Below are 19,571 nucleotides of genomic sequence, written 5' to 3'. Positions count from 1 at the left end.
TCTCATCTCATGTTAGTTGCTCCCATCATCAGACTTATAGTATATAAAGCATTGTATTAGTGACTGAGTTATTCACTTTAAATTAAAATTGGTGCATATTAATCTTCTAGTATAAGAGTGTGCAAACTTTCTGTGAAGGGCCAGATTATATCTTCATCTTTGCTGGCCCAACCGTCCCAGCTGCTCAGCTCTGCTGTTGGAACACAAAAGCAGCAGCTATAGAATATATAAATAAACGGGCATGACTGTTTTTCAATTTTATTTACAAAAGTAACAAGCAGCAGGCCAGATTTGGCCCACAGACCATTGTTTGTCCAGGACCACGTGGCTCAGTGGTAAAAGAATCCACCTGCCAAAGCAGGAGTTGCAGGAGACCCTGGTTAGATCCCTGGGTCTGGAAAATCCCCTGGAGAAGGAAATGGCAATCCACTCCAGTACTCTTGCCTGGAGAACCCCATGGACAAAGAGCCTGGCACCTACAGTCCATAGGGTCACAAAGAGTCACTCACAACTAAGCACGCACACATACACATGCATCTTGAGGTTCACTGAGAAGTGCTAGTATGGCATAGCAGCAGTTTCAGTTCTGTAATCATTCACCAAATTATGTATTACTATTAAGGGAACAAGTCTGTGGGGAATACAAAGATGGATGAATACATATCCCAGTTTTCCACCTTTCTGCTTGATGAGAAAAAAATATACAACTAACTATATGTTTTCATATTATTTGAAATATTTATGAGAATATCCATGTGATAGAAATGAAAAATAAAAGGTCCAAAGAAATTTGGTTTCTCCTATAAGTACTTATCAAAGAGAGTGACTTAATCAGATCTATGAGAGAGGATTGTGGTGGCAGTGTGGAGACTGGAATGGAATGGGAGACCACTGAAGAGGCTGAGGTGGTAGTCCCAGGAGGAGATGATTCATCTGAATTAGACAGTGAGAATGGGGGAAATGAAATGGATTCAAGAAGCACATCAGAGGAGAATCAGGAGGACTTGGTAATTGATTGAACAAAGAACATTAAGGGTTAAGAGTTAAAAGATGACTGAGATTTCTGATACTAGAAGGTTTTGAGGAAAATGAGAAATCAGAATTTCAGGTTTGAACAGAATGTATTTGAGGTACCTTTTGGATATCCAAAGTGTAAAAAAATCCCAAGAGAGAAGTTAAGAGATTTGAATCACTGGCAGTCAGAGCCATAAGATAGGATTTAATGCAGAAGAGGGTCAATATGAAACCTTAGGTAAGACCTGTCATTATTGAAGAAGTTTTTTTGAAGTGAAGTCGCTCAGTCGTGTCCGACTCTCTGCGACCCCACGGACTGTAGCCTACCAGGCTCTTCTGTCCGTAGGATTTTCCAGGCAATACTGGAGTGGATTGCCATTTCCTTCTCCAGGGGATCTTCCCAACCCAGGAATCGAACCCGGGTCTCCCACATTGTAGGCAGACGCTTTACCGTCTGAGGCTGATTTTTTTTAAAAATGCCAGCAAGAGAGATCATAAAGGTTCAGGAGTAGGAGCAGAACTAAGATAAGAGTACCTGAAAAGCCAAAGAAGGAGAATTCTAGAAAAGGAGGAAGTGAATGAGGACATCAAATACTGCAGTCAACTGGAAAAAGAACTAAGAAGAGGCTGTCAGATGTGGCAGTGAAGAGACCACGTAAAGAATAGTTGCAGTGATAAGTCTTTGTTCACTTGTCCTTAGACCTGGTTCTAAGCACACACAGACTATTTGCTTAGTGCTCTGTGCTTGCTGAAGCCGCCTTCCATGGTCACTGCTAACAAAAGCAGATTCTTCACAGAACCCTGTCTCCAAGCTCAATGCACTGCTCCTCTACGTCAGACAGATCCGCGCACCCAATTCAGCCAATAGTACCTAAGGTGGTGTGTGCCCTAAAAAGAATCCTTGCTTTGTCAATGGCAAAAGCATCTTTGTCAATGGCAACAGCCAACTCTTATCATTGACCAAAACCATAAAGTCTGATAAAAAGTTATGATCTTGTCTCAGATTCATCTGTGCAAACAGGCACAGAGGCCTCTCACTACAGTGATGACATGGAAATCGAGCAGATATCCAGTAAGCAGTCAGTCTGGAAGAGTGCCAGTTGCTATTAAGTAATAAAACATACTAAAGTAGACAAGTCAAGGAGTCTAGAAAACAAAGATTATATATAGCTCTTATTCAACTTTAAATGTAAATTACTTTGGAGATAGAAGCAAATCATAATTCTTTTGAATGAATTAATACAATTACTAGTCTTCAGGGTTTAGCATCTTCCCTGACATATTATTATGACTTTATAGCTTGTCAAAACCATTCTTTTTTTTTTTTTTTTTTTGTGAGCCTGGTTTCTCTGGAAAGAAAAACAATTTTTACATGACTCCCCGAAAGTAATCCACTGGGTTACTAATGGTTAGAGGTACACAGGCACTATTAGAGTATTTATTTCTTTATACCTCAGCTTATTCCAAAAAGGATTTAAGTCAAAAATTTTAGAAAGGTAATACATATTTCTTACTATATTCTGTGTTAGGGACTTGGGGGGTAGGGAAGAGTCTTTTCAGATAAAGATTAAAAGGACAAGGGAATAAATAAAGGAAATCTCATTGGCTCACTTTCCAGGAGTAAAATTATGCAACAACACTTAAGGCTCAAGTGTTAAGAGAAGTCAGGAAATCCTGGCTCCAGATGCCTAAGGACTGCTATCTATCTGTTTGATGACTTGCTGCAGAAATCCCCAGACCCCACAACTGCTATTACTGTCTCCTAACAGACACCAGACCTTGTATGATTTCTCCATTAGCATTTCCTTCTGCTGCTAGCTACTTTGTTGTCCTTCTAGTTCTCTAAAGCTGTTAAAACATTCTGTTTCTTCTGCATGTTCATTGAGGGCACAGTAGTGAAGGGCACAAGTGAAGATTAAATTTATATAGTATTCTGTAGCCTACAAAGAATGAAAGCGTGTGTATTAGCCAGGAGTATGGGCTTTTTGAGATATATTGCCTGGGTTTCAAAGCTGTGACCTGACACTCTCTTTGTGACTTTGGAGAAGGTACTTCCATTTTTTTGTGCCTTTATTTCCTTACTCATAAAATGAGAACAGTATATATTTTTCAGAGTCATTGTGCAGTTAAAAAGAGATAAATCTCCTAGGTAGCACATGATAAATGTTGTTATCATTATCATAATTGATTTTTTAAAAACCTATTTATAGTATCCTTTTGCAATAATAACTTCTAAGGAAGTTAAGTACTATTAGCCCCATTTTATAGATACACCCTAGGGCTTTGATACTCATCTTGTGATAAAACATAACAGATCGCTGCTCAGAGCCATGTTTTTGAGGAGTCTCAAAACAGGTCCAAGCTCATTAAGAAAAGAATGCCTGGTTGCTTAGCTGTATGTGGCATGGGCTCAGGAATGAGATTGCATTGTTGGAAAAGTTTCTCAATAACCCTGATTTTTCTTTATGAACAAAACTTTTAGGTAAATTTGAATATATCCTTGGAGAAGGGAATGGCAACCCACTCCAGTACTCTTGCCTGAAGAATCCTATGGACAGAGGAGCCTGGTGGGCTACAGTCCATGGGGTCGCAATGAGTTGGATGCGACTGAAGCAACTTAGCATGCATGCACGAACATATCCTATAACTATATAATAATATTAACCTTATAAGTTTGTTAGAGAAGTGTTACTGTTCCCAAAATATTTTCTAACTAGGGTGATCGATAGAACAATTCTCTTACAAACTCTTTCTCTATAACACTTACTATTTTCTGCTTTCATATGAGTACACGGGTTGAAAAATCTAGTAGTCAACCTTTATTTCTAATTTGAGGAAGTTTTAAAACATATTAATGGCACTTTGAGAAGTAATTGAGGAAACTTTGTTTTCATATATGAACCAAACTATATGTTTTCATATAGTCTCCTTGAAAATCAGAGACATTGTTTTGGATATGTCATTACCATTTTTAAAACACACAAAAGCTAGGTTTCTGTGGAGCTGACATCTGATCTGACTGCCCTCACTTCTTGTTTTTAGCCAATGTTATCCCATCCCCAGCACCTTTGGTATTACTGTGGGGAAACAGCAACTTGATACTTTAAATGTTGGCATCAGCTAAGTATGAGAAAAGCCAAAAGGGTTGACTTCTAGGTTCTACTTTCTCCACAGGAAAAGCTGGCCACAACTGCCTGTAAGATCACCCAAGTGCCCAGCTTGAACTTGGCATTAGAATGCTTGGATAGAAGGATTTCCAAGTATGAACTGCCTTTGGGGAATACCTGCAGACAAGGCTCATTTCTGAAATAGGAGAACCTAGTACTCCATCCACTAGCTATAAATAAATAGAGGAGAGGTGGGTAAGGAAATCAGAAGTTTTCTTGGGTAGCTCTCTGGATTTCACTGGACAGAGTCACCTCATCTCTAGTTCTTGCTAAAATACCTTCAGGAATATAGAGAATCTACTCAAAGTCTAGGGCATCTTTGGACAATTCTGACAAATTTTTCCTTTTGTTTATGCTTTCTGCATGAAGTGGCTAAGCAAGGAAGAAATCTGCCTCAGAAAATAACATTTCTCATTCCCATACTCACTACTGTGAAACTCCTCTGCTCTGATTTCTTGAGCTATATTGATTTAAATCAGAGTTATTTTATTTATATTTGATGTGCCCGCTGGCAATGGCCAAGGTTAAATAAGCATCTAAGAGCTTTGTGTGGGAAGTGTAGACTGGGTGAAAAATAATTTTTTTTCAAAAAGGTTTCCAGAATGTACTTGGAAAAAGGCTCTGTGAAGCATGCTCATGCTCTCTGGAGATACAAAAATTTATGAAAAGGAATGGTTTGCAGTCTTTGTGGTTAGATATTCTTCACCTTTTAAAAAACCATGTTTACTAATCACATTCATGAAAATTACTTCTATAACTATTATATATGTAATCAGTCTTTAGGGATGGTTACTGGAAATGGTTAGAGAAGAAAGCTTTGTTTTCCTTCTGAAGTTTTGCATCACCTTGTAAGATGCAATTCATCTGTTCAGTATTACAAAAATAAAAATGTTTAAAAAAATAAATAAAAATGATAAGGTTTCATCAAAAGGCAATCTTTTTGTTTATTGTCTGTTTTTCAAGTGATACAAGCTAAACAGTTGATAGAAATTGTTTTTTAAAGCAACTCTCAGCTCTAAGCTTCTCTACACAGCCTCCTTTCCTCATGTGGAAAGACTTCATTAATGTTCTTTTCTAAGCAGAATTTTAGTAGCTTTTGCTGACATGACTAACATGTTTCAGATTAAGGCTTTTAAGCTTCTTTCCTTACGTAACAGTATGTTTGGTCTTTCAGTTTTTTCATGAGATTTCTCTTCAGGTTTAGTAGAAGATCCTCTCTCTCTGGATTTTGCTAAATCAGAGAGATTTCATTATCCTCAGAAAAATCCCTTCTGCCATGTTAAAGACTGGAGCCCCCTAGTCCTTCCAGTTTCATGGATATGCATTTAATATTTTTGGTGTTTCAGATTGACCTCAACTCTTGGCATTCAGAAGCTTTCTCAGGAAAATGTGATGTTTACACAGTTCATGACCACCCTGCTTGAAGAATTGCATTTAAAAAATGAAGACCTTGAAAGTTTAACCATCATATTTAGAACCAGCTGTTAACCAGAATGGTGCGTTGACTTGTTTTACTTTAGTTTTTTGTTTGTTGCCTGTTTAGATTGTTTTCATATTGGAAATTAAAAATACCAACTAGAGACCCCCATATGTCTTCAGCTTGCTATGGTAGAATACAATACCCCTGAGTTCCCAGCTGCCCCAGTCATTTCCTGTCCTCTCTTGTTACTCCATGCCCCATCTTTTTTGTTATTTTTCCCTTATAGGATACCACAGTTAGTTCTGTTTCTTACAATCCAGGAAACTCCCCACTATCAGCTTCATACTCAAATCTAGACCATCCCACCCTGCATGTCCCATCTGATAAGTTTTTGCCCAGGAAGTAGCGGTTTACTTCAACCAAATACTGCAATGATCTTTGAGAATATCCTCACCCTACTTCCCTCTTCAGCCCAGCCAATACCTTAGTCATCTCATGTACTGATAAGCAGGTGAGTTTAAAAGTCTGGCTTTGTTGATTCCTGACCCTGCTCCCAGATACCTAGCCCTCTTCTACTATCCCAGATTTTTGACTCTTTTTAAGAACTGCCCATATGAATGTCCCCTCCTTTAGCCACAACTTTCTGTCTCTTCTTCCCTTTACTTTCTATTTCACATACTCTCAGGTGCTCAGATAGGTATTAAGTTAATGTTATGATTAAAAGAAATTCATTCTAAACCATGAATGAGATCCCCTTATGGAGCATTTCTTTTTTTTTTTAAGTTTTCAACTATTTTTTAAAGTATAAAAGCAATACAAGCTTGTCAAAATTAAACAATACAGAACTGCATGTATAATTTTAAAAAGCAAAACTTCCCCCTCACTTCTACTTAGAATCTTGTCTCCTCCCAGAGGCACACTACTGATTTACATTTTGATATTTGAATTTTTGTTAAAAAAAAACCTCTATGAAGCAAATCTTTAAATATATGACAAGGATATTTGAGAGGTGTATTTTGGCAGACGAGAAAGAATGCCATTATCCTTTTATTGAACCTCCTAGAAGATAGAACATAAGGACTTAGCACTGTTACTGCCTCCAGACTTACACCTAGTGACCATTTCATGCAACTCTGCTCCCCTGAGAACCCTCTAAAGCAAAGGCTCTTATTTAGGCAGTGAACTCAGCTTGGCTGGTGGAAGCAGCATTTCAAACGCCCTTCTAAGAATAGAGTAAGTTTTGAATTTCGTTTTTTTGTTTTATTGAGCTTCAGGTACAGAATATTGAATTAATCATACCCCTCAATTCATGATATCCTATGTCTATTGGTTGAAAGGTTGCTTTTCCAGATAGACTAAAAACAAAGTATGCCTAATCAGATGTCCTTGCAGATGTGCTTTAATGAATATGTATCAATTAAGAACCCTTTTAAATTAGCATATTTAATGCTTGTGTATAAACAAATGGTGTTAAAATTTTTTTAAGGATCCAATCCAGGCCCTGGCAATGAAAGTGCTGAGTCCTAACCACTGGACTGACAGAGAATTCCCTAAACAGTAGATGTTTTAAGTGGACTTAATAGTTGCGCTGTGATCATTGTTATTGTTGTTTTTTTACATTGTTTATTTGTGTAAGTAATTAAAGGTAAATCTTTGCCCAGACTTCCTCAATATTATAAGGGATACTGAATGAATGAGGCCTTATTACATAATTTTCCATATGAGAAATGAAGATGGTTGTGAATGGGTAGGTGGGGGGTTTTTGTTTGTGTATTTGTAAACCTTAAGTTCACAAAATTATTTGTGTACAATGTCTTATAGCCTTTTCAAGATTAGATTACTACTAGCTGCTGCTGCTAAGTCGCTTCAGTCATGTCTGACTCTGTGCGACCCCATAGACGGCAGCCCACCAGACTCCCCCGTCCCTGGGATTCTCCAGGCAAGAACACTGGAGTGGGTTGCCATTTCCTTCTCCAATGCATGAAAGTGAAGTTCCTCAGTCGTGTCCTAGCTAGTATATGTTAATGTGCTTTCAGTTACAAATAACAGAAAAAAAAAAAAGCTCAAACTAACTTTTTTTATGATAGTATCTTTTGCTGCTTAACAAATTATTATAAAATTAAGTGGCTTAAAACAACAGACTTTTTTTTTTTTAATCTGTTTCTGGGAGTCAGGAATCTGGGCACAATTTAGCTTAGGGCCTCTGCCTCAGTCTCTCATGAGGTTGTATTAAAGCTCCCTGACAGGGCTGCAATGTCATCTGAAGGCTCAAGTAGAGAAAGAGGTCCTTCTAATAAGCTCACTCATGTGGTTATTGGCAGGATTTAGTTCTTCTTGGGCTGAATTTAGGGCCTCAGTTTCCCACTCTTCGTTGTCTATGGAGACCTCTTCCAGTCCCTTGCCATATGGACCACTATAGTGGCCCACAGCTTGACATGTGGCTTCCCTGAGAGTGAGCAAGTGAGAGGCAACGCAGGATGAAAGCCATGGCCCTTTTGCAACTAGTCTCAGAAGTCACATCCATCACTTTTTCTGTACCCTGTGACTAGTTAGAAACTGATCACTAGGTTCGGCCCACATTGAAGGTGAGTGGATTGTATAAGGGAATGAATACCAGAAGGCAGAGGTCACTGGGGGCCATTTTAGAATCTACTAGAGGTGGCAGAATCATTCAGTAATTCCCAGCTTTATGGCATATCACACTGTCCTGGTGAGAGTCTTCAACTTTCAACACTAATTCAGGGCACTTCTGAACTAATCCACGTGGCTATGAAATGCTATGAGCTTAACCCAGTAATTCTAGCAAGGAATAGGAGAGAGATTTTCTTATTGACCTAGATCAGGGTCTACTCCTCAAGTCCAGTATGAATTACCCAGACCATTATTGCTACATAATGGGGGGAAGTGGAATGTATATTGGAGAGACAACACAGTTTTCCCCAAAACTGGTAAGGATAGGTGTTTTATTCAAGTGTCATTTTTCCTTCCCAGGTATATTCCATGAAGACCAAACAGATGAGCTTCCATTCACCATTTCTGGAATTTTAGCCACAATAATTGTATAGCTAGAGCTACTTATTAGTTATCACCAGACAGAGTGACTTCCACAGATAGAGAACCATTATCCCAACAAGGATAACCAAGTCCTTGCATCCTAGGTGTAAGACATAGTATTTTTATTTATATGAAAATAAAAGTTGAAATAAACTGAAACTTGAATATTTGAGAAAATATAGAGCTGTAATTTTTCAGGATGATACCAGTTGTCTTATCAGTTGACTAGAAAATTGAGACAAGTCCCATTTTAGTCTCCTAGTTGAACTCTAGATTGTAAAGAACACAGAAAAGAATGAGGTCAATAAATACAATTTAAGATAAGGCTTTTTGGTAGTCTAGTCTATATTCTTTTAAAGAAGCTTGCTATTCTACAAAGTGGTCCTGAGCAATGTACACCTGAAACAACTTACATAATACTGCATTGGCCATAAAGTTCGTTCAGCTTTTTTGTAAGATGTTACGGTAAACCCCCTTTTTGGCCAACCCAATAGGAAAAAAAGTAAACTGACAAACCAGACTGGGTAAATATTTCCAAATCATATTTGATAAACAACTTATATCCAGATTACATATTCTTAAAACTCAAAAGTAAGACAACTGCATTTTTAAGTGGGCAAAAATTTTGAATGGACATTTCAGCAAAGAAGGTATCCAGTGGCTTAGCTTATGAAAAGATGCTCAGCATCACTAGTCATTAGAGAAATGCAAGTTAAAACCAAAAGCAGGCACTTCTTCATAGCCACTAGCATGGCTATGATAAGGACAAAGATAGTATTGGTGACAATATGGAGAAACTGGAGCCTTAATACACTGCTGGTAGAAATGTAAAATGACACAGCCACTTTGGAAAATGGTCTTGACAGTTTCTTAAAAAGTTAAGCAGTTTACCATATGATTCAGCAGATTCCATTCAATGTTCCATCCTAAGTGAAATGAAAACTGTTCACAGAAACTATAGGTGAATGCTTATAACATTATTTATACTAGTGAAAAAGTGGAAACAATCCAAATGACCATCAACTGGTGAATGGTAAATAAAAAATTCATAAAATAGAACACTGATGTATGCTACTACATGGATGAACCTCAAACATCATGCTAAGCAAAAGAATTCTGACACATAAACCATATAATGTGTGATTCTATTTATAATGACAAAAGAAAACTGATACTACGTTAGTGGTTACATGGGAGTGTGAAGGACTCCCCTGGCTCAGATGGTAAAGAATCTGCCTGCAGTGCAAGAGACCTGGGTTTGATCCCTTTTGCACAAACTTAAAAAATAGCTGTACACTTAAAACAGCTGAATGTAATGTATGTAAATTACACCTTAATAAAGCCGTTAGGGTACAAAGTAAATAGGAACTAAAAAGCCTCTTGATGAAAGTGAAAGAGGAGAGTGAAAAAGTTGGCTTAAAGCTCAACATTCAGAAAACGAAGATCATGGCATCCGGTCCCATCACTTCATGGCAAATAGATGGGGAAACAGTGGAAACAGTGGCAGACTTTATTTTTGGGGGCTCCAAAATCACTGCAGATGGTGACTGCAGCCATGAAATTAAAAGACGCTTACTCCTTGGAACAAAAGTTATGACCAACCTAGATAGCATTTTCAAAAGCAGAGACATTACTTTGCCAACAAAGGTCCGTCTGTCTAGTCAAGGTTATGGTTTTTCCAGTGGTCATGTATGGATGTTGAGGGTTGGACTGTGAAGAAAGCTGAGCACCGAAGAATTGATGCTTTTGAACTGTGGTGTTGGAGAAGATTCCTGAGAGTCCTTTGGACTGCAAGGAAATCCAACCAGTCCATTCTAAAGGAGATCAGCCCTGGGTGTTCTTTGGAAGGAATGATCCTAAAACTGAAACTCCAATACTTTGGCCACCTCATGCAAAGAGTTGACTCATTGGAAAAGACTCTGATGCTGGGAGGGATTGGGGGCAGGAGGAGAAGGGGACGACAGAGGATGAGATGGCTGGATGGCATCACAGACTCGATGGATGTGAGTTTGAGTGAACTCCAGGAGATGGTGATGGACAGGGAGGCCTGGCGTGCTGCGATTCATGGGGTCGCAAAGAATCAGACACGACTGACCGACTGAACTGAACTGAAAGCCATTAGAAATAATACATGATGTCCATACTATCAAAGCAATTTACAAGTTCAGTGCAATCCATATAAAAATTCCAATGGCATTTTTTTCATAGAACTAATAATCTGAAAATCTGTATGGAACTACAAAAGATTATGAATAGCCAATCAATCTTGAGAAAGAACAAAGCCAGAGACATTATATGTCCTTTCAAACTACATTATAAAGCTGTAGTAGTCAAAACTGTGTGGTACTGCCTCAAAAACATACATAGGTCAATGGAACAGAATACATATAAACCCATGCATGTATGGTCAGACATGCATGCATAACACGTGAGCCAAGAATATACAATGGGGAAAGGACTCTCTTCAATAAATGGTTTTGGGAAAACTGGGCCACTATCTCACACCTTTAGTTCAGTTCAGTTGGCTCAGTTGTGTCCAACTCTTCGTGACCCCATGGACTGCAGGAATGCCAGGCCTCTCTGTCCATCACCAACTCCTGGAGCTTGCTCAGACTCCTGTCCATTGAATCAGTGATGCCATCCAACGATCTCATCCTCTGTCATGCCCTTTTCCTTCCTTCAGTCTTACACCTTGCACAAAGATTAACTCAAAATGTATTAAAGACTTGGACATAAGACATGAAACATAAAACTCCGAGAAGAAAACATAGGCACTGAGCCTCTAAATCACTCTTGACAATATTCTGGATTTGACCAATCAAAAACAAGTGGGATTACATCAAACTAAAAAGCTTCTGTGCAGCAAAGGAAACCATCAACAAAATGAAAAGGCAGCCTACTGAATGGGAGAAAATATTTGCAAATCATATATCTGCTAAGGGGTTAATATCAAAATATATAAAGCCATACAACTTAGTAGCAAAAAAAAAAAAATCATTTTAAAATGGGCAGAGGATCTACAGAGACTTTTTTTTTAACCAAGAAGGCATACAGATGGCCAACAGGCAGTTGAAAAAATATGCATCACTAATCAGGAAAAGGCAAATCAAAATCATAAAATATCACCTGAGACCTGTTAGAATGGCTGTTATCAAAAAGACAAGTAACAAGTACAGGCAAGAATGTGGAGAAAAGGGAGCCTCTGCACTGTTGGTAGGAATAAAAATTGACCCATATGAAAACAGTATGGAGGTTCCTCAAAAAAATTTAAAATAGAATTACCATATGATCCAGCAAATCTACTTCTGGCTCTTTATCCTCAAAAATGAAAACACATAATTCAAAAAGATACAGGCACCTCTATGTTCACTGTAGTATTATAATAGCCAAGATATGGGAACAACCTAAGTGACCAGTGATGGATGAATGGATAAAGAAGATGTACTGTGTATTTATACAGTGGAATATTGAGCCTTAAAAAAGAAAACCTTGCCATTTGTGACACTATGGATGGAATGTTTGAGCATTATGCTAAGTGAAATAAGTCAAAGACAAATACTGTATGATGTCACAAGTGGAATTTATTTTTTTTTAAGACTCATAGATGGAATCTATTTTTAAAAACAAAAATAAACTCAAGTACAGAGAACAGACTTTAGTGGTTGCCAGAGGCAGAGTGTCAGGGGTAGCCGAAATGGGTGAAAGGATCAAAAGGTACAAACTTCCAGTTATAAAATAAAGTCACGGAGATGCAATGTACAGCATGGTGACTATAGTCAGTAATACTGTATTACATATTTGAAAGTTGCTAAAAGATCTTGAAATCTCTCATTACAAACATTTATATGGCAATGGATGTTAACTGTGTTTATGTGATTATAATTTTGTAACATACCAAATCATGTTATACATCTGAAACTAATGTGATTTTTTTATTAAATTTTTATTTTTACTTTATTTTACTTTACACTACTGTATTGATTTTGCCATACATTGACATGAATCCACCACGGGTGTACATGAGTTCCCAAACATGAACCCCCCTCCCACCTCCCACCCCATATCATCTCTCCGGATCATCCCCGTGCACCAGTTTTTTAAAATTATTTATTTATGGTTGCACTGGATTTTCATTGCTGTGCAAGGGCTTTCTGTAGTTGCAGTGAGTGGGAGCTACTCTAGTTGTGGTGGTGCTCAGACTTCTCATTGTTACGGCTTTTCTTGTTACAGAGCTCAGTCTCTGGAGTGCAGGCTCAGTAGTTGTGGCACCCAGGCTTAGTTGCTCCTAGGCTTGTGGAATCTTCCTGGACCAGGAATCAAATCTGTGTCCCCTCCATTGTCAGGCGGGTTCTTTTCCACTGCACTACCAAGGAATTCCCACTAGTGTGATTTTAAATGTCAGTTATACCTCACATGGGCTTCCCAGGTGGCTTGGTAATAAGGAATCCACCTGCCAAGCAGGAGACATGGGTTCAGTCTCTGGGTCAGGAGTATCCACTGGAGAAGGAAATGGCAATCCACTCCAATATTCTTGCCTGGAAAATCCCATGGACAGAGGATCCTGGTAGGCTACAGTCCATGGGGTCTCAGAGTCAGACACAACTTAGCAACTGAGCATGCATGTATGCATACCTAACATACTATAATTATATTCCAACAAATTGGACAAAGCAGAAGAAATGGACAAATTTTGAGAAATATACAGCCTTCCAAAACTGAATCAAGAAACAGCAATATGAACAGAACAATCAACAACAAAAAACTTGCAGCAAACTAAAATCCAGGGCCAGACAACTTCACATGGGAATTCTACCAAACATATAAAGAGAAGCTAATACCTATCCTCAAACTATTCCAAAAACTTGAAGGAGAGGGAACACTCCCAATTTCATTCTATAAGACCACAATTACCCTGATACCAAAACCAGGCAAAGAAACTAAACAAAAGGAAAATTACAGGTCAGTATCTCTGATGAATATAGATCTAAAAATCTTCAACAAAATATTAGCAAACTGAATCCAACAATAATATCAAAAGGATCATACTCCATGATCAAGTGAGATTTACCTGGGAGATGCAAGGATTGTTCAATAGCCACAATCATTGTGATATACCACATTAACAAAAAGAAGGATAAAAATCATATGATCATCTCGAATGATGCAGAGAAACATTTGACAAAATACAACATCCATTCATGATAAAACTCATCAAAGCTGTTACAGAGTGGGATGGGGAGGGATGTGGGAGGGATGTTCAGGTGGAAGGGGACATAGGTAAAGCTATGGCTGACTCATGTTGATATTGGTAGAAACCAATGCAGTACTGTAAAGCAATTATCTTTCAATTAGGAATAAACTTTTTTTAAAACTGTTACAGAGAGAACACATCTCAACATAATAAAAGCCATTTGTGACAAACCCACAGCTAATAGCATACTCTACGGTGAAAAGCTGAAAGCTTTTCCTCTTAAGAATAAGACAAGAATATCTACACTCACCATTTCTATTTAATGTAGTTTTGGAAGTCCTAGCCACAGCAGATAAGAAAAAGAAAGAAAAGGTATCCAGATTGTAAGGATAGAAGTAATATTGTTTGTAGATGACATGACACTATATTCAGAAAACCATAAAGTATCCATCAAAAAAGCTATCAGACATGGATTCAGTAAGGTTGCAGGATATAAGGTTAACATACAGAAATCATTTATGATTGCATCAAAAAGAATAAAATACCTAGAAATGACTTAAACAAAAAGGTGAAAAAACTATACTCTGAAAATCATAAGATAGTGATGAAGGAAACTGGAGACAAGAATTAATAGTTAAAATGTCCATACTACCCAAGTTAATCTACAAATTTAATGTAATTCCTATCAAAATACCCATTACACTTTTCACAGAACTAGAACAAATAATCCTAAAATATATATGGAACCACAGAAGACCCCAAATAGCCAAAGTAATTTTGAGGAAAAAGAACAAAGCTGGAAGTATGCTCCCTGACTTCAGACTATACTACAAAGCTACAGTAGTCAGAACAGTACAGTATTGGCACAAAAACAGACATAGATCAATGGAACAACATAGCCCAGGAATAAATCTTGCACCTATAGTCAATTAATCTACAACAAAAAAGGCAAGAACATACAGTGCAGAAAAGACAGGTACTGGGAAAACTGGGCAGTTACATTGTGAAAGAATGAATCAAAACATTTTATCACATATTAAAATAAAAGCTCAACATGAATTAAAGTACTAAATGTAAGACTAGAAACCATAAAGCTTCTTGAAAAAATCATAGGTACTTTTTTACAAGTTGTAACAATATTTTTTTGGGATCTGTCTCATAAGGCAAAGGAAACAAAAGTAAAAAATGGGATCTGATTAAAAGCTTTGGCACAGCAAAGGAAACCAACAACAAAATGAAAAGACAACTAAATAGGGGGAAATACTTGCAAATCTGATAACAGATATTCAGTTAATATCCAAAATATATAGTCATCATACAACTCAATAACAAAAAAATTTTAAGATGATCTAATCATTGCACTCATCTCACATGCTAGTAAAGTAATGCTCAAAATTCTCCAAGCTAGGCTTCAGCAATACGTGAACCGTGAACTTCCAGATGCTCAAGCTGGTTTTCGAAAAGGCAGAGGAACCAGAGATCAAATTGCCAACATCCGCTGGATCATGGAAAAAGCAAGAGAGTTCCAGAAAAACATCTATTTCTGCTTTATTGACTATGCCAAAGCCTTTGACTGTGTGGATCACAATCAACTGTGGAAAATTCTGAAAGAGATGGGAATACCAGACCACCTGACCTGCCTCTTGAGAAATCTATATGCAGGTCAGGAAGCAACAGTTAGAACTGGACATGGAACAACAGACTGGTTCCAAATAGGAAAAGGAGAACATCAAGGCTGTATATTGTCACCCTGCTTATTTAACTTATATGCAGAGTACATCATGAGAAATGCTGGGCTGGAAGAAGCACAAGCTGGAATCAAGATTGCCGGGAGAAATATCAATAACCTCAGATATGCAGATGACACCACCCTTATGGCAGAAAGTGAAGAGGAACTAAAAAGCCTCTTGATGAAAGTGAAAGAGGAGAGTGAAAAAGTTGGCTTAAAGCTCAACATTCAGAAAACGAAGATCATGGCATCTAGTCCCATCACTTCATGGCAAATAGATGGGGAAACAGTGGAAACAGTGTCAGACTTAATTTTTTTGGGCTCCAAAATCACTGCAGATGGTGACTGCAGCCATGAAATTAAAAGAGGCTTACTCCTTGGAAGGAAAGTTACGACCAACCTAGATAGCATATTCAAAAGCAGAGACATTACTTTGGCAACAAAGGTCCGTCTAGTCAAGGCTATGGTTTTTGCAGTGGTCATGTGTGGATGTGAGAGTTGAACTGTGAAGAAAGCTGAGCACTGAAGAATTGATGCTTTTGAACTGTGGTGTTGGAGAAGACTCCTGAGAGTCCCTTGGACTGCAAGGATATCCAACCAGTCCATTCTAAAGGAGATGAGTCCTGGGTCTTCTTTGTTCTTTTTTTTTTTTCCTGGGTCTTCTTTGAAAAGAATGATGCTAAAGCTGAAACTCCAGTACTTTGGCCACCTCATGCAAAGAGTTGACTCATTGGAAAAGACTCTGATGCTGGGAGGGATTGGGGGCAGGAGGAGAAGGGGACAGCAGAGGATGAGATGGCTGGATGGCATCACGGACTCGATGGACGTGAGTCTGAGTGAACTTTAGGAGTTGGTGATGGACAGGGAGGCCTGGTGTGCTGCAGTTCATGAGGTCGCAGAGAGTCGGACATGACTGAGTGACTGAACTGAACTGAACTGAATCTGAAGAGAGATCTGTACAAAAGAAACAAAGATGGCCAACAGGCACATGAAAAGATACTCAACATCACTAATGACCACAGAAATGCAAAGCAAAACACGATAAGCTATCACCTGCATCTGTCAGAATGGCTATCATCAAAAAGTTTACAAATGATAAATATTGGTGAGGATGTTGTGAAAAGGGAGCCCTTGTACATTGTTGGTAGGAAGGTAAATAGATGCAGCCATTAATGGAAAACAGTAAGGAGATTCCTCAAAATACTGAAAATAGGAATGCCATGTGATCCAACAGTTCCACTCCTGAGAATATATATGAACAGAATGAAAACACTAACTTGCTATAAAGATACATGCACCTCAATGTTCATTTCATAGCTGCATTATTTACAATAGCCAGGCAACCTAAGTGTCCATCAACGGATGAACAGATAAAAAAGGTATGCTGTGTGTGTATGGATGTATGTGCGTGCGTGCTCAGTTGTGTCATACTCTTTCTGACTCCATGAACTGTAGGCCGCCAGACTCCTCTGTCCATGGCAATTTCCAGGCAAGAATACTGGAGTGGGTTGCCATTTCCTACTCCAGGGGATCTTCTGGATCCAGGAATTGAACCCATGTTTCTTGTGTCTCCTGAATTGCCAGGCAGATTCTTTACCACTGCACTACCTGGGAAGCCCACGTATACACACACAAACTATGGAATATTCAGTTCAGTTCAGTCGCTCAGTCATGTCCGACTCTTTGCGACCCCATGAATTGCAGCACACCAGGCCTCCCTGTCCATCACCAACTCCCAAAGTTCACTCAGACTCACGTCCATCGAGTCAGTGATGCCATCCAGCCATCTCGTCCTCTGCCGTCCCCTTCTCCTGCCCCCAATCCCTCCCAGCATCAGAGTCTTTTCCAATGAGTCAACTCTTTGCATGAGGTGGCCAAAGTACTGGAGTTTCAGCTTCAGCATCATTCCTTCCAAGGAAATCCCAGGGTTGATCTCCTTCAGAATGGACTGGTTGGATCTCCTTGCAGTCCAAGGGACTCCCAGGAGTCTTCTCCAACACCACAGTTCAAAAGCATCAATTCTTCGGTGCTCAGCTTTCTTCACAGTCCAACTCTCACATCCATACATGACCACTGCAAAAACCATAGCCTTGACTAGATGGACCTTTGTTGGCAAAGTAATGTCTCTGCTTTTGAATATACTATCTGGGTTGGTCATAACTTTTGTTCCAAGGAGTTAAGTGTCTTTTAACTTCATGGCTGCAGTCACCATCTGCAGTGATTTTGGAGCCCCTCAAAATAAAGTCTGACACTGTTTCCACTGTTTCCCCATCTATTTGCCATGAAGTGATGGGACCGGATGCCATGATCTTCGTTTTCTGAATGTTGAGCTTTAAGCCAACTTTTTACTCCTCTTTCACTTTCATCAAGAGGCTTTTTAGTTCCTCTTCACTTTCTGCCATAAGGGTGGTGTCATCTGCATATCTGAGGTTATTGATATTTCTCCTGGCAATCTTGATTCCAGCTTGTGTTTCTTCCAGTCCAGCGTTTCTCATAGTGTACTCTGCATATAAGTTAAATAAGCAGGGTGACAATATACAGCCTTAATGTACTCCTTTTCATATTTGGAATCAGTCTGAGTTCTAACTGTTGCTTCCTGACCTGCATATAGATTTCTCAAGAGGCAGGTCAGGTGGTCTGGTATTCCCATGGAATACTGTAATGAGTAATATGGAATATTACTCATCCATAAAACAGAATGAAATTCTTCAATTTGCAACAAAGCAGATGGACCTAATAAAGTATTATGCTTGGTGAAACAGAAAGACATTTATCACTTATATGAAGGATCTAAAAAAATAAATGTATATAACTAGAGAAACAGATTCATGGACACAGAGACAAACTAGTGGTTACCAGTGGGAAGAGGGAAAACAGGAGGGGTAAGGTAAGGGTAGGGGATTAAGAGGTACAAACTATACCATGTATAAAATAAGGTACAGGGACATATTGCATAGGAAAATATAGCCATTTTATTAACTTTAGTATAATTAATCTATAACAATACTGAATCACTATGTTGTTTACCTGAGACCAATATTGTAAATATACTTCAATTAAAAGTAAAGTGAAGTAACATTTCACATTACTAAATAATTTAATTTGCTCTATACTCTTGAGAGTCCCTCGGACTTCAAGGAGATCAAACCAGTCAATCCTAAAGGAAATCAACCATGAATATTCACTGAACACTGTTAAAGCTGAAGCTCCAATACTTTGGCCACTTGATGCAAAGAGCCAACTCATTGGAAAAGACCCTGATACTGGGAAACATTGAAGGCAAAGGAGAAGTGGGTAACAGGATGAGATGGTTGGATGGCATCACTGACTTAATGGACATGAATTTGACCAAACTCTGGGAGATAGGGGAGGACAGAGGAGCCTGGCATGCTGCAGTCCATGGGGTTGGAAAGAGTTGAACATGACTTGGTGACTGAACAACAACATATATTATTTACACGAACTTACTCTATACTCAGCAAAATAATCAATTATGACTCCACTGAAATACTGCAGTTTATTAACACATTTTCTATGCATTTAAAAACGATACTATTTTTATAAATTTGTTAATTCAGATAAACCTAAAATTGCAAAATAAATGTCACACCACAGTTTTTAAAAATTAAAAATAAATTTTGAAAAATCATACATGACAGGGCCCCTCCCTCTAACCTATTAGTGGCAGCTCTCCAGGATAAAGAGAAGCAGCTGCTGTATCCTACTGCGTCCCTCCCTGGGCCCAGAAACACCTGTTTAGTTATCTCCCACACCCTGCAGATCTAGGGCCTCAGGTGAAGGGCCAGTAGCTCACCAGAAACAGGAACCAAGTGGACTGATGCCCAAATGGACCACTACTGCTTCTGCCATGTTTATGTTAACTTGGGAACACTTGATCAGAACTCAGTTCAGCTCAGAGAGCTATGCTAGATCTTGGTTTTGAAATGTCATTAAAGGAACCAAATGTCATAAAATGAAGATCTTTGGGAAAGTAGC

The 19,571-nt window shown here is 38.6% G+C and overlaps 1 protein-coding gene across 1 annotated transcript in view; it reads left to right on the top strand.

The window, feature by feature from the left end:
* Positions 1–8,896, top strand: part of RPAP2 (RNA polymerase II associated protein 2) — an 86,662-nt gene extending 77,766 nt beyond the window's left edge. Inside the window, exons 12-13 of the mRNA XM_052637617.1 lie at positions 5,528–5,677; positions 8,593–8,896. Of these exons, the coding sequence (XP_052493577.1) occupies positions 5,528–5,669 (142 nt within the window). The 3' untranslated portion in view covers positions 5,670–5,677; positions 8,593–8,896. The remainder of the gene's footprint in view (positions 1–5,527; positions 5,678–8,592) is intronic.
* Positions 8,897–19,571: the final 10,675 nt, after the last annotated feature.

The sequence above is a fragment of the Budorcas taxicolor genome, chromosome 3, assembly GCF_023091745.1.
Source record: "Budorcas taxicolor isolate Tak-1 chromosome 3, Takin1.1, whole genome shotgun sequence".
Classification (NCBI taxonomy): domain Eukaryota; kingdom Metazoa; phylum Chordata; class Mammalia; order Artiodactyla; family Bovidae; genus Budorcas; species Budorcas taxicolor.
Note: the sequence above shows the minus strand (reverse complement) of the source record. Positions and strands in the feature narration are given on the sequence as shown.